Consider the following 14326-nt stretch of genomic DNA (forward strand, 5'->3'; position numbering starts at 1 on the left):
GCGGGTACCGAGCGCCGCGCGAGCAGCGCGCGGCCTCCGCCGGCGGCGCCCCCTGGCGGGCGGAGGCGGCCCCGGCCCGGCGCTGCTGGACATGCGGGAGCCGGCCTGGAGCAACGGGAATAAAGGAATCTGTCCCTCTGCTGGGCTTCCAAACTGCCGCGTGCCGTGGGCTGCTCCTCGTTGCCAGAGGGACACACTCACCGTTTGTAAAGTTGCCTCTGTTTCTTCGTTCCAGGTTCTTTTAAGGCCCTGCCACGTGGCTTAGGGTAAGCGAATGCCCTTACACCAACTACAAGGTTATTTTAATGTTAATGCTCTCTCTTACGGACCACACAAATTGAAGCTTTCAATGGTTATTTGCTAAAAACCAAATAAATGATGGTATAGCACTACACACAGTATCCAAGTAACTGTTACTGTCCCACTACAGCTATATAATAAAAGGATTTTAGCACTGAATTTTAATTTTGTGATCCCACAGTAGATTGATAAGCCTTAAAACAACATGGGGTTTTTTTTCCTAAGAAAAAGGTTGCCAAGTGTCCATCAAAGCTGCTGTATCATCCCCCTTTCTTGGCAGGGCAAGAGCAAAAAAATATAACAAAAGGCTCGTGGGTCAAGGACAGGAGAGATCACTCAACAATTACTGTCACAGACAAAATAGACTTAGGGAAATTAGTTTAATTTATTAACAATCAAATCAGTGTAGGATAATAAGAAATAAACCCAAATCTTAAAATACCTTCCCCACACCCCTTCCTTCTTCCAGGGCTTAACGTTACTCCCGGTTCTCTACCTCCTTCACCCAGCAGCACAGGAAAACAGGAATGGGTGTTAATGGTCAGTTCATCACCTGTTGTCTCTGACACTCTTCACTCCTCAGGGGGAAGAATACTTCCTCTGCTCCCACGAGAAACAGTCTTCCACAAATTGTTCCCACAGGCTGCAGTTCACGAACTGTCCCAGCGTGGATCCCTTCCATGGGATGCAGTTCTTCAGGAACAGGCTGCTCCAGTGTGGGCCCCCCATGGAGTCACAAGTCCTGGCAGCAAAACTCCTCCAGCATGGCCTCCTCTCTTCATGGGGCCACAGATCCTGCCAGGAGCCTGCTCTGCCACGGGCTTCCTTCAGTTTCACAGCTTCCAGGCAACCATGTGTGATCAGCGTGGGCTGCAGGTAGATCTGTGCACCACTATAGGCCTCCGTGGGCTGCAGGGGCACAGCTGCCTCACCACGATCTGCACCCCAGGCTGCAGGGGAATCTCTGCTCCAGCACCTGGAGAACCTCTCCCTCCTCCCTTTTCACTGACCTTTGTGTCTGCAGAGCTGTTCTCACATATTCTCACTCCTCTGGCTACAATTTGCTTCTGCCCCATAACATTTCTTCCCTTCTTAAACACGTCATCCCAGAAGTGCTACCACTGTAGCTGATGGGCTCAGCCTTGGCCAGTGGTCGGTCTATCTTGGAGCCATCCAGCATTTGCTCGGTCAGACATGGTGGAAGTTTCTGACAGCTTCTCACACAAGTTACCCCTGTAGCTCCTCCACTACCAAAACCTGGCGACACAAACCCAACACAAATATCAGCTGGTCTTACTGCTACAAGGGAGGAGTTGCAGAGGGAGGAAGAACTATGTGGAGAAAAGGTACAGGGTAAGGATAGAAGAAAGCAAAAAAGAAGTTATGTTTGAGGCAAACCATTTATCTTTTGCACCAGTGTCCCAGCTTCACTTCAGCTGATCTAGTGAGTAGTAACATTATAGAAAGCCCAGCCTACAGATAAAGGATCTTTTACAAGTAATGCCACTGGTTAAAATAAACTCCAGGCATTGTAGTTAACAGCTGTGCTAATCTCTTTCTGCATCACCGCTCCTGATTTAAACCAAATATCATACAAAGATAGCTTAGACTAATTATTGCTAATGATCTGAGCTGTTTGCCTGACTGTAGTTATAACACTTTGGTGTTACAGTGAGATGGAACTAGTAACAGATTAGTATTATTACACGATTTTAACCTTTAAGAGACACTTTATGCTCTTAAGAAAGTATTATTGGAGCAAGAAAAATAATTATTGCAGTGCAGAAACAAGAATTAAGTTTATTTCATAACTAAGGGATTTACTTTAGAAAGAAATACTGTGTTAAAAAAAAGTTTTCTTTGCAAATAACAAAGGAGCTCATTGCTTCAAGTTCAACACTGTATTCTGTGCAGGAAAACTGCCTGTTTTTCTAACAGGAAAATTCTATAACCCTAATTAGTTACCTAGTAGAACATGTTCAACACTTTACAGCACCTCGTAAGTAAAAATGAATCTTGCACACATGAAATTGCATGCTTCAAGTATGTAATAGACATATTGTATACTCATTTTTCTGGCACTCGATTATCTCTATTACCATAACAAATATATAAGGATGCACAAAGTCCCAGCTATCTCTTGTTTTTCACAAATAAGAAATGGAATGATGAAAAAGCAAGGAGGCTTCAGACACAGAGCCAAACATGCAAGTGATGAATAAAATGAATTTGTCCAGAGAACAGCTTTGCATCACATGTAGAATCAGAAGTATTCTGACTTTTCAGTTCATGAAGCCACTATTTTGCATGGGGTAAATCAAGATCTTTTTCCACATGACTTCTTCATTGTTTCAGCATTGTGGGAAAGCCCCTATAACTAGCAGTTTCCGGATTGTCCTGCTTGTGTTTTTATTGTGAATGGGTAACTCTCCACTAGGCTGAGGAGTGTACACATGCATACCACTTTTCTGCCTCGAGGGTGGCCGATTCTGCTTCCTTGTTGGCTCACTTCCAACTTTCTGTTTACATCAAGGCAAAGACCTGATGCTGGAGAGAGCTTCTAGAATCAAAATAAGGTGAATATTTGCATCAACCTTCACCCTGTTGGTTGATACACTCAACTGCAATCAGATATTTGGACCAAGATGAAAAAAAAAAAAAAGCTCAACAAAAACCTGCTCCAGAAGGGACAATGCCAATAGGAACAAAATAGATTTATCCCTGTTCCATTATGAGAAGGCCTTATCCAACCTAAGGGGCAGAAACTTTCCCTTGTCCTCATAGAACAAGGGTTGCAGCATTCAGCAGTAGGATATTAATCATTTCCTCACATAAACTTCAACAAGAGAGTAAAGAGTGCAGCAAAAATGTAGTCAACATCCATGAACGTCATGAGTGTTGACCAGAGCTTAAAGAAGGAAGCAGAAGCAGAGTATGTGGCCTGAGACAATCACTCTAAATCTTATTGATGTGTCTTTATCAAAGATCATCCCATGTTCATGGATGCCTTTGTCTCTTTGCCCCTTTTATTAGAATTGATAGTTGAAGCAAAGCAAGTAATATAGAGCTAATGAGGAAAAAAAATGAGATAGGGCTAAATGGAGAAAGGGCAGAAAAATGCAAAGTTGGAATACAATCTTGGGTTACAAAATGAAAAAAAACAGTAGAAGAAAAAAATTATTTGTGTATAAAAATGTGAGGAGCTTCTAAAGACGATGCAGGCTGTAGAGGAGTATATTGACATCCTAGCTGTCTCTTTTAAGATGAGGTATTGTCTTTAATGTAAATGCAAAGAAAGAAAATGCAGCAAGAACTAACTATGGAAAACAAGGGAAGTCTAATAAACGCAACTTCTAGGCAGGGAATCAGGCAGGAAATGGGTGTGATGAAGAATTAGAATAGGAAATGTGACAGATAAGAGAATTGAGACCTTGTTTCCAGTATGAATTGTTTAGAAATAGGAGGGGTTGCCTTTGTAACTCTGAATTTTCATGGCTTGGATTTGTCATATGCTGTATTAGAGATTTTTTTCCAGTAAGTAACCGTAGTTCTGACCTGTAGCAGACACCATTAGAAAAGGGTTGGTTAGTTCAAAGTTAGTTCAAAATTTTGGTTAGTTCGAAGTTACTTTTACTCAATATAAGATTCCCCCAAATTAGTGTTTTATGTTTTGCTTATGGACTGCTCATCATAACTGTGACTGATGTATGGAGAGGAAAAAAAGAGATATTTCTCTGATCTGAGGAAAGACAAATGTGTCTCAGAGAAATAACTCAGAAGAATTCATTATAGTACAAAATTACCTACATATTTCAGCTGAGATTAGTGTCCTCCTGAGTAACATGCTATTTGCATAGTTGACCTACAGGTTAGACCTGCTCAGACAGTAGCATGTTTGTGCACTTCACATTACCAAAACACTTTCTAGGTTTTACAGTTATGAGTCAGCATTCACATACTTTACTTTTTCCTCATCCCTGACCCATTTCAAGTTTGTATATACTTTTGCCTGGCTCACACAATGGGGAGAGCCATAATATTCCAAATAGCACGCAACAGTTGCAGATTTCACAGGCACACAAACACGCAGAGGTCTCCATATACTTGTGAGACTTGAGTGCAGCCCTTGGTACGGTTTGTATTAAACACTGTAAATATTTCTGATTTGATATGCATTTAAAGCTTGCTAAGACAGTTGTTACTAAGGGTTTCTATTGACACCTTTGGGAGTTTTAAGTCCAGACAAGGGCTGAAAGATCAGCCTCTAGTCTGCATTTTCTTGCTGTGTATCTTACCAACAGCTGAAACTTTGCAAGGGCTTTTGTTTTCAGCTGCAGATATAAATGTATGTGCTTAGGTCATTTGATAAGGCACAAACTGATTAAACCTTGAAAATATTTCCAAGCTGCGTGAAAATAAGACCACCAGAAATTTGGTAAGAGATTTGCCTTAATTGGAAAGGCTTAAAATAAATGATCATATGATTAAAAAAAGCAAGGATTGCCTGCTATTTGTTGTAACCCCTATTTCTGTAGTGCCCCTGTAGCCAGAGAAGCAGCTGTTCATTGCTGACATTCTCCCTGCCAAGCATTCCAACTCTCTGAGGTAATGGGCTACAAGCATACGGGCCTTCGCTTTAATTCTTTCAGCGTATCCTTCCGCATGGATAGAGCGAGGGGAACGCCTCCAGGAAAAGAAATTAAATGCACACACACAGAGGCACACAGGGACGGGCGATTTGAAAATATTCCTGAGAATGCAATTTGCGCTCATGCGGCACAGCGTCCCATGAAAGAGGCCGCCTGAAGAGCTGGCTGGCACAGGTTTATTTTGTTGTAATATTTTCTTCCACCCCCCAGCTCTTTACCCAGTGGAATGATATCCAGAGCAAGTTTTTTGAGACAGGAAGTGAGGAATGTTTTCACTATGAGTGATCTGAGAAGAAGGTGGGTTAGCCGAGATAGCAGCTGTTTCGGACAAGAGGAACACAGTAAGTCAGCTCCCGAGGAATACAGATGAGATGGCTCCGGGAGAAAAAGTCTTGGAGCACTGAGGGCTTTTTTCAGCTACACGTATGTGAAAGGAGACTCGGTGTCTTTGGATCGCTGTGCAAGGTAAGGGGAAAACAGCAGGCAGAGTGAAAACATAGCGGGTGAACTTCTCTGCTGTGTAGTGTAAGGCTGGGGAGTTTCAGGCATTTAGTTTTTGAAAAGTAAAGGCGGGGGACTGTGCTTCTGGAGGTAGGGGAGGTTTGAGATACGCACTTATTGCTGCTCTCTCAGTCCAAGAGTCATGTCAAAGATTAACTGGTAAAACAGGGGAAGGGTGGAGTATTCTGATTATTTTTTTTTGGCTCCCCAAATATTTCTGAAATAAATATATGTATTTCAAGCCTTTGAAATAATAGGAACCCCTTTTCACCATCATGTATTGCAGTTTTATTTTGATTGCTGTCATTCATGCAGGCTGTTTAAAAAGTCTTTATAAAGTAAAATGCTAGTAATTGAGGGAGTGGGAGGTGTAGGCAAAAGAGAAAGTGTTCAGTAATCACACATCCGTCATGGCCATGTTGCTGAAATTCTAATATAGCATTTTTGAAACTACAGGATTCTGTTAAAATATAAGTATACAAACTTTGGCCACTAACAGTATTTTTAGCTGTTGCATGAAAATTCCAGGCTTGGTAAATAAAGGCCTGTTACTGTAAAGGTCATCAGTTGGATTTGTAACTCCTGGCAGTATGTAGTTCATTTTTGCTAAAGGAGCTTGAAAACAATGCGGATGTATCTGAATTTAAAGTAAAGCAGAAGGCAAATATGAGAGTACCTAGCACTGCAGAATATTCAGCTGCTAAATAAAACCAGCACAGCTGTGTTTGCAGGAACTACACATGGCTAGCAGTAGAAGATACTGAATGATACCTCAGTGTTATTCATCAAATTTACCTTTATTCTACAATATTTCTTATAGGTCAGGAGTTTTTTTCTTTTAGTTGGTCCTTTGTGACATGGTCTGGAAATTAATTACTTGTTATAAGTGTGTTTCAGGAGTTACGAAGATTATGTCAGGCATGTACTGAGTTAAAATGAAATGATTTAGGGAAAATGCTCAGTGGAGCAATAAATCCAAACAAGGGATCTTAACCTGAAGAATGCTTCTGGCTGGCATGTTCTGAAAATTCTGCTCTAAACTTCTTCCTACACTTGCATTGTTACCTGACTGCATAGAGAAATAACTGAAAGTCTGAGACTTCCTCATGTCAGCATTAAATGGTTTGAAAATTTCACCTGTCTGATTGGCCTTTGTTTAATGATTTTTTTTTTTATTTTTTTGTTTCTTTCCATGCCCTTAGAATACTTTTTAAGGGCCTGATATGGGCACAAAAGTTTGAAAAGTCTTTCATATTCAGTGGTGCTACGTAAAACCTGAGGTTAAACAGCACCGCATTTCTGACTGCAGCTTTCAAAGAGAGAAGTGAGTTGGTTTTATTTATTGCTGTAGCACCAAAGAAAGAGCGTAACTGTGCAAAGAATGTATTGGAAAATAGGGGGTGGAAGCTTGGGGACATGGGCTGAGGTCAGTCAGCCAAAAGTTACTCTAACAGGAATAAACCCAGGGAGAGATTCTGCTGGCAGTGAGCAGGGGACTAAAAGCTTCTGTCTGTAGAGCATTCCCTGCATGCTGCTCAAGCAGGGCTGGATTTGGAGGATGAAAGTGCAGAGCAAGTAATGAAGTTAGGATTCCCTGTATATCCCTGCATTTTTCAGGGAAACCTGTTATCCGTTGTTATTTATTTTACTGCTGCACCCAAAAAAAAATTAGTTTATGTTTGGGTCAGGGTTTTTTTCTCATTCAGCTAAGATTTTAGGTGATATCTGTTGAGGACAGGGACTGTGTTGGATGGTAGAGATGCTTCCAGATTATCAGAAATACGGTCATGAAATATGCTTCTGGTCATTCTTTGGAGTAGGGTTGCAAAGATGTCATTGGGGAAAAATGCCACGCTGCCTCTTCTTTCTCCCCATTTAAGGCCTGTAGTGTCTTTCTGCCTCCCTTTCTTCTGTGCTGTGCTGCTTGCAGGGGAATAGGGAGGCTGATGCAAGGTTTTCAGCCTAAAGAGTTTGAGGTTGTGTTGGATAACATTAATTTTCTAGGTAGGTGTATAAAGGTCCAAGCGGTATGTGGTATCTGTTTGTTTATAGCTATACCTTTGAGTTTAAAAACAGGTGTGATAGGAAGACTACTTCTTCTGGTTCTCCCATTCCAAAGAAATGGATATCCTCACGTTGCTCCTGTCTGGTCATCCTGAGAATCCTCAGAAATCGAGCGCCTTTTAATAGGTGCTACTAATACATACCAACCCGAGGGGGAAGGAAAAAAAAAAAAAAAGCAGGCGGCTGTTTTCTTTCCTTTTTCAGGCGGGGTGACGCTGCCACTAGAGGTCCACGGGCAGAGAGGAGAGGAAGCAGCGTGGCTTTATCCCAGGCAGCAATGCCTGGCCCACCGGCATGGCCCACGTAGCTCTTGCAGCCCCAGGCTGGAGCAGCCTGGTCTAGTAAATGGAATCCCTGCCCATGGCAGGAGGGCTGGAAATAGATGATCTTTAAGGTCCCTTCCAACCTAAACCTTTCTGTGATTCTATGACAAATTTCTTAGGTCAGGGTTTGCGTGGTAAGCCAACACCTGAAAAAGGAGAAAGGCAAAGCTTTGGATGGAGTTGACAGGAGAGGAGACGTGAAGGTGTTTGCAAAAGGTGGGGAAATGGGTGGGCTACCTGTAACCTGGAAATGAGTATGTTTTTCAAGGAAAAAGTAGAAAATAAAGGGTTCTCAGAATTCATGTACTCTTTTGGTGAAGCAAAGCATAACTGAAGCGTCATACAGAAGTTTAGCATGAGGAATAATGGCACAGCTAGCTGTAATTCAGGGAAAATTAGAGGAATTACATTTTAATTGTCTGGTAGAAAATGGCTGAGGTGTGAGCTTTGATGCCTCCCTGCCTTTCTTTTTTTCCCCCTTAATCTTTTATGGGGCTTAGTTTTGCCTTTAATTCAGCAGCAGATAGTGGCTGCGGCTGTATGACACTCTGAAAAACAAGCCAGATTGCTGCATTTGCTGGTAGAGAAAGTGGCTTTGTTCAGTATTAGAAATACCGTAGGTAACTTGGACTTAGTAGATGTATTTCATTTACGTACCGATTCAGTTTATAGATACTTACTTAAGGTATTGCAACTACATTTGACTAAGACTCATTATTCTCTTGTGAGTTTAAAAAAAAAGAAATCAACTTGCCAAAAAACAGTGTTGTCTGTGGAAAAACCAGAAACTCTGGTACTTATTTCATTATTTGAATACATAACAGCTCTGCGTTTTGGAAAAGTAGACTGATTATTTAGATTTAGAAAAAATATACATGTTATTTTTCCCATGTTACCATTCCCCTTTCAATCAAAGTATTTCTGATTCTTGCATTTATTTGTTTTCTCTTTTGCTCCATACTAGAATTCCAGTGGATGTCTCTTCTGCTTGTTTCTTGGTGGAAAACTTACTTGTCTTTAATGGATACTGCTGCTGCGGGTTGATCTCTGGAGACTTTACAGCTTCTTACCTGTTGAGAGCAGACGACTTCCCGTCCCCTCTCAAGGTCCTGGTGGTAGTACCTCTTTAATAGTAACCATCTGTGGGGGAGAAAGAAGATGCCTCTACCTTTTGGGTTAAAATTGAAACGAACTCGACGTTACACAGTATCTAGCAAGAGCTGCTTGGTGGCTCGTATCCAGCTGCTCAACAATGAATTCGTGGAGTTCACGCTGTCAGTGGAAAGCACGGGCCAGGAAAGTCTGGAAGCAGTGGCTCAGAGGCTTGAATTGCGGGAGGTAAGTGAACTCTCAAGGCGAAAGCTTAATTTTTATCTCTGGTGAGAGATATCCTATGTGGTAAATCCTTACCATGTAGGGCAATCAGCTTATTTACTGGAGCTGCTATCCTGCGTTCCCTTGGTTTATTCATCTTCTGTTCTTTAGGGGGACTTGAATTGCTCCAACAGTTGCAAACTTAGGTTAGAGCTTAGGGAATATCCAAGGGGAGAACATGAGAAAAGTGTCAGTGCATAAGACTTAACAGTGATAAAGAAAGCGACTATTTTTTAAACCTGACAATGCTGAGAATTCTGTTTAAAAAAACCCCACAAAGCAAGAAAAAATTCTGACTAAGCCACATGGTTGAGAATTACTGCAAGACTTGAGTCAACTTTTATCTAGGGATATTAAAGACTGTTATTTGTGTGCATGTCTTTTTTTTTCTGATGGATTAGTGCTGTGAAAAGAACGTAAAGCACAAAATGTGATAAGTGTACCAATGACCAACTATTTATCATGCTTGTTGAAATACCACAAACATGTTTGCAAGCACTGTCTTGGAGCACGCATATAGGCATACAGATTGAGTTCTGGCTTCATGAGGAAACCTGGCTTGCACTAATTAAATCTGTATATATCTATTCAACCTGGCTTTTTCCCCAAAAATTGCTTACTTGATATTTTGAAGGATCCTTTTGCAACTGAAATTTACTTTTCCTTGCATTTAGTGATTATTCATATATTTCCTGTATTGAGTGATTCCCTTCTGAAATACCGACCTGCAAGAAGTTTATAGAAATCTACATAGATTACCAACATATGAATCAATGTTTTATAATGTTGAACACTGGTGGTTTGATTACAGTATTTGAATGCTCTCAGTCCTGGATGAACTGACGTTTCCCACTAGAGTCTCAAAAGGTTTAGTTCATTTTGTAGTCATTGAACTGTGGCAGCATGTGCAATTCTGGGGGGCAGGAGAGAGAAAACTAATAATAGAAGTTTAGTGTTGCTAACATTGTTCTGAAAAATATGCTTCTGTCATGTGGTCTGCCATAGAACGGTGTTTTGATTATGGGTTTCAAATACAGGATGAAAACCATGGATTTAGGTAATAAAAGTAGGAGTAATTGTGAAAACAATTAACTGATGTTTGTCTTTATAACTATGTTTGTCTTTATAACTATGATCTTTTAAAATGTTTCCTTTTTACTGTCAAGCAATGGCAACTGCTTGTAACTTTGCTCAAATACTGAGCAAATATATTTAGGACTCAATCCTGCAAACATTTATTACTCTACACAGCATGCACTATTGTAGAATCCTCAGTAGGAAATGCTGTATGTAGTCAGTTGTTTTCAGAAATACTTTTCCTTTTTTCTGTCTGGAGAATAGGATATGAATGAAATAGGTGTGAATCCATTAACCTGTAAGTGCTTGTTTTTTATGGTTGTTTTCAGTTGCAATATACGTTCTTGTAGAGTCTCCAAATACGTTTTTTAGTGTACAGTTATTTTGGAAAATGCAATTCTCTGCAACAGTGTGACTTTTTTTTTTTTTTTTTTTTTTTTTTTTTTTTTTTTTTTTTTTTTTTTTTTTTTTTTTTTAATATTTCCCTTTCTGGCAAAGGGAGAATCTAACTACTCTTGTTTGCTTAGAACACATCAGATATCATATATTTAGAATTCAGTTACTGTTGTGTGAATAGAGTTTGTTGATTTTATCTATCAACTTTCAAATGTAACTTCTAAGTCAACAGAAAATATAGAATTTTTACTGTATTTAGGTTGCAAAACACAAATGTTTTATCTTCTTGAATGATGACTGCTAGCTTTTATTGAACTAGTCACAGATCATTGGAGAGGCAGGTTTTCTTCAGCTATTCTTCATTATCTCTTTCTTTGGAGTCACTCCTAAAAATCTGTTTAAAAAAAAAGAGAGAGCAAAAGATGCAATTCCCTCAATTAAGAGCCATATATCAGACTAGGGGAGTTGACAGTACACTATTGAACTCTGAGCAGATTCCTTCAGTCATGCATTCTTGCATGGATTATTTTGGCGGGAAAATGTGTTGCAATAAAAGGGAATGGAAAATAGGGATATAAATTACTTTCCAGAGCTTGCGTTCAAAAAACGTTGTTCTGCCTTTAAACAGTCAGGTTTGCCAAGCTGATACTGGATCATTCCTGGCTGCTTGTTTGGTAGAAAGTTCTCAGAAAGAAAAATCAGTTCAGCACTTTTCTTAAAGCTGCAAAGACAACTTTAGTCCTTGATACTGTAAAATACAAAGGGTTTTCCATAAGATGTTGCGTATTTTTAGTGTACTGAGCACCCTTAAAGCATGAGTGTGAATTCAAAGTGTTAAACATGAAAGTATGAGTGTTTATTTGAATGCTGAGACTCGGTGCCATTCTGAAATCCAAGGTCGGTCTCGGATTACTGTATATGGCCTACACAGTTAGGACAGGCAGTTCCCATGCATCTTCAAACCAGTTTATTGCATGAGACACAAGGGGAATCTCTACCTTTTTTTACACATTCAGTGGTAACATTTGTGAATGCCTCTTACTCTCTGGTGTAGTCTGAAATTACTGAATTTGGACAGTGAACTCAACTGCTTATTTTTAATAGTGTGCTGTTTTTTAAGATATTTGTTTTAACAGGTATAAATCAATCATCTTGAAATTATGCTTTGTGTGGCAAAACACTATTTTTCTTTCAGTTTTCCAATTAGTACTGCTCAATTTCCAAGTTGTATACTAGTAAGGACACAGAGTTTAGGAAGTCTTATATATGTTGACAATTTTATGTTTTTACTGAATGGTAAACTTCATAGAAAAGTGAAATGAAAGCATTAAACTAAGAAGAATATCTTCTGGTATTCCCAGAATGTGACTCATCAGCAATGGGTATGTAATCCAACGCTCTTAAACTGAGGAACTGGGGAAAGAAGCCAAAGGGAACAGTAAACATAAGTTACTTATCCTTTGTAGCACAGTCTGCCTTTCATCCTGTGAGAGAACTTTAACCAAACTTGATTTATGCAAAAAGCTGTCACAGAAAACCATTCTGGAATTACAAGTTTTTAAAAACTGCTGAGAGCTCTGATTGTTCACCACCTCCTAAAGTATGTGTAACACTGCTCATCTTGCATCTAGGCTATGAGTACACAAATAAAATCCTTGAAAGTACAGAGATTTTTAAAAAAAATTGTAATATAGCTAGATATCTCTGGAGTGTTTGGCAGGAGGTGCTGTAACTGGTTTCTCTCTCTTGTTGGATTTTCTTTTTTTTCCGTTTTCTAATAACACTTCTAAACAAGAAAGAAGGGGACAGATTCTGCTCCCGTGTACAGGCAGAGTCTGACTTAACTGCAGATATGTGGTAGAGTACAAGAACCAATGGTAGAGGACTTCTGGGAAGAGTATGTGTTGTGCATATGCAAGTTCCTGTGTTTGTTTTGGACATGAATAGGAAAAGGAACCAAGGTTATCCGGATCCTGAATAATGCTTCGAAGTTCTGGAACAGTGCTTCAGAAATGCTTGAACTATGCTGTAAAGCTTTATTCTGAATTCTAAAATACCAGCTCTTTTTTTGGAGAAAACACACGCACAAAAAAGTCTTTAATTCATTGTGGTGATTTCTTTAACGTGTTTTTCAGATGAAAAGAGTTTATTTAAAATAAAACCAAGTGCAACCATAAATATTCTTGCATCTATATGTATCATTAACCATATTGACTGGCAAATAAAAGTTAGGCCAAGTATGACAGAGGGGTTACTGACATAGTTATGTTTATGCCTTTTATCAGAGTCTGACAAATTTGTAGCTGATGCTTGGAGAAATAAGAGGAGAAGCAGTGCTCATAGTTGAAGAACTGCTATGGTTGCCTCTCTGAACCAAATTTTCTTTAAAATTAGGAAAGGAGAAATTGTCGTGGAGGAATGTATATAAAAATGCAGACCTCCAGTGTGTAATCCGATTAATTTAAAAGATGCTACTTTATTGAAAAGCAAACTTGACTTCATCTAAAACATATTATAAGTGTGCTATATTTATAATGTGGGAACCAAGATAAACTGAAGTACCAAGTTACTCAAAATCACTACCTCAGTTCTTCCTTTCTCTGAACGTAAAAAGATATACATTCAGATAAAGGATTTGCAGATAAAGTCTTATTATACTGAGCAGCATGAAATTAAGGATTTTCCATGAAAGCAATAGTGGCAGTTAGGAAGCCTTGCCCTTGGTTTCTTTAGCTTCTTTATAAAGTTAGGGCAGAATTTGAATATACCAATTAATTGTACTTTTTCTCTGTTGTGTCTGTGAATCAGGTTTCAATTTTATACTAATTTTGACAGAAGACATTTCCTTTACTTCTGAAGGAAAGGCATTAATTTATTGGTTAGTATTTTTAGACTGCTTTGGAATTTAGCTTTTGTCTTTTGTAAAGCAATCAAAATTTAAGCCTCTGATGAATGGGAACATGATACTTCTCCTAATGTCAGTGCTGTGGAAGGTGTGAGTGAAAAGCAATTCTGTGAGTCCACCCTTCTCAGTGCCTTGGCAGTGGTGGGAAAAAAATAACATGATTTTTTTTTTTAAAAAAGTGTACATCTACATCTCTGTGTTATTTTGATAACTGACCTCTTTCTGAAAGAGGTTAAAATATGTGTTGGATATTGTGTTTTCTGTACACTATGAAGGTATGGCTCTTCAGCTTGTAAATTAGTCAGTTTACCTTTGCCAAATGTACTGATAAGTAGAATGTACCTTGCCTGTTAGAAGATTATTTATTCAAAGTTTTTGAAGGGTGTAAAACAGAGTGTATTGTGATTCATGCAGTGTTTTCATTCAAATGAGCTAGAATTTGTTAATTACCTTGCAAGGTATTGATTTTGTTTATTTATTTCTATCCCTGCCGTTTTGCTTTAAGCTATAGTTGGCAATTACTTTGTTTAAATAGCGTTTGTGAAACCCTTATTAGAGTAGTTAGGAGAAAATAATTGTGTGGGTGGGTGTTGGAAAAAAGATTTCCATTATGAAAAAAAAAAAATTTAAGACTGAGTTCTCTCTTTACTCATAGAGCTACCCTGCTAAATATTTTGTCCCACAGCAACGGTTGAAGTGCTTGTCAGTGCTAGAGCAACAAAAACGGTATAGGCAAA

General features: G+C 39.2%; 1 protein-coding gene across 2 annotated transcripts in view; it reads left to right on the forward strand.

Annotated features, from left to right (window-relative positions):
- The first annotated feature begins 4999 nt into the window (after window positions 1-4999).
- The window catches only part of PTPN21 (protein tyrosine phosphatase, non-receptor type 21), a 37609-nt gene continuing 28282 nt past the window's right edge, over window positions 5000-14326 (forward strand). For both annotated transcript variants that reach the window (XM_027899144.1, XM_027899146.1), the window contains exons 1-2: window positions 5000-5414; window positions 8802-9175. In XM_027899144.1, the coding sequence (XP_027754945.1) occupies window positions 8996-9175 (180 nt within the window). In that variant the 5' untranslated portion in view covers window positions 5000-5414; window positions 8802-8995. The remainder of the gene's footprint in view (window positions 5415-8801; window positions 9176-14326) is intronic.

This window comes from Empidonax traillii, unplaced genomic scaffold (genome assembly GCF_003031625.1).
Source record: "Empidonax traillii isolate 1590-97213 ecotype Southwest subspecies unplaced genomic scaffold, ASM303162v1 scaffold646:size549819, whole genome shotgun sequence".
In the NCBI taxonomy this organism is placed as follows: domain Eukaryota; kingdom Metazoa; phylum Chordata; class Aves; order Passeriformes; family Tyrannidae; genus Empidonax; species Empidonax traillii.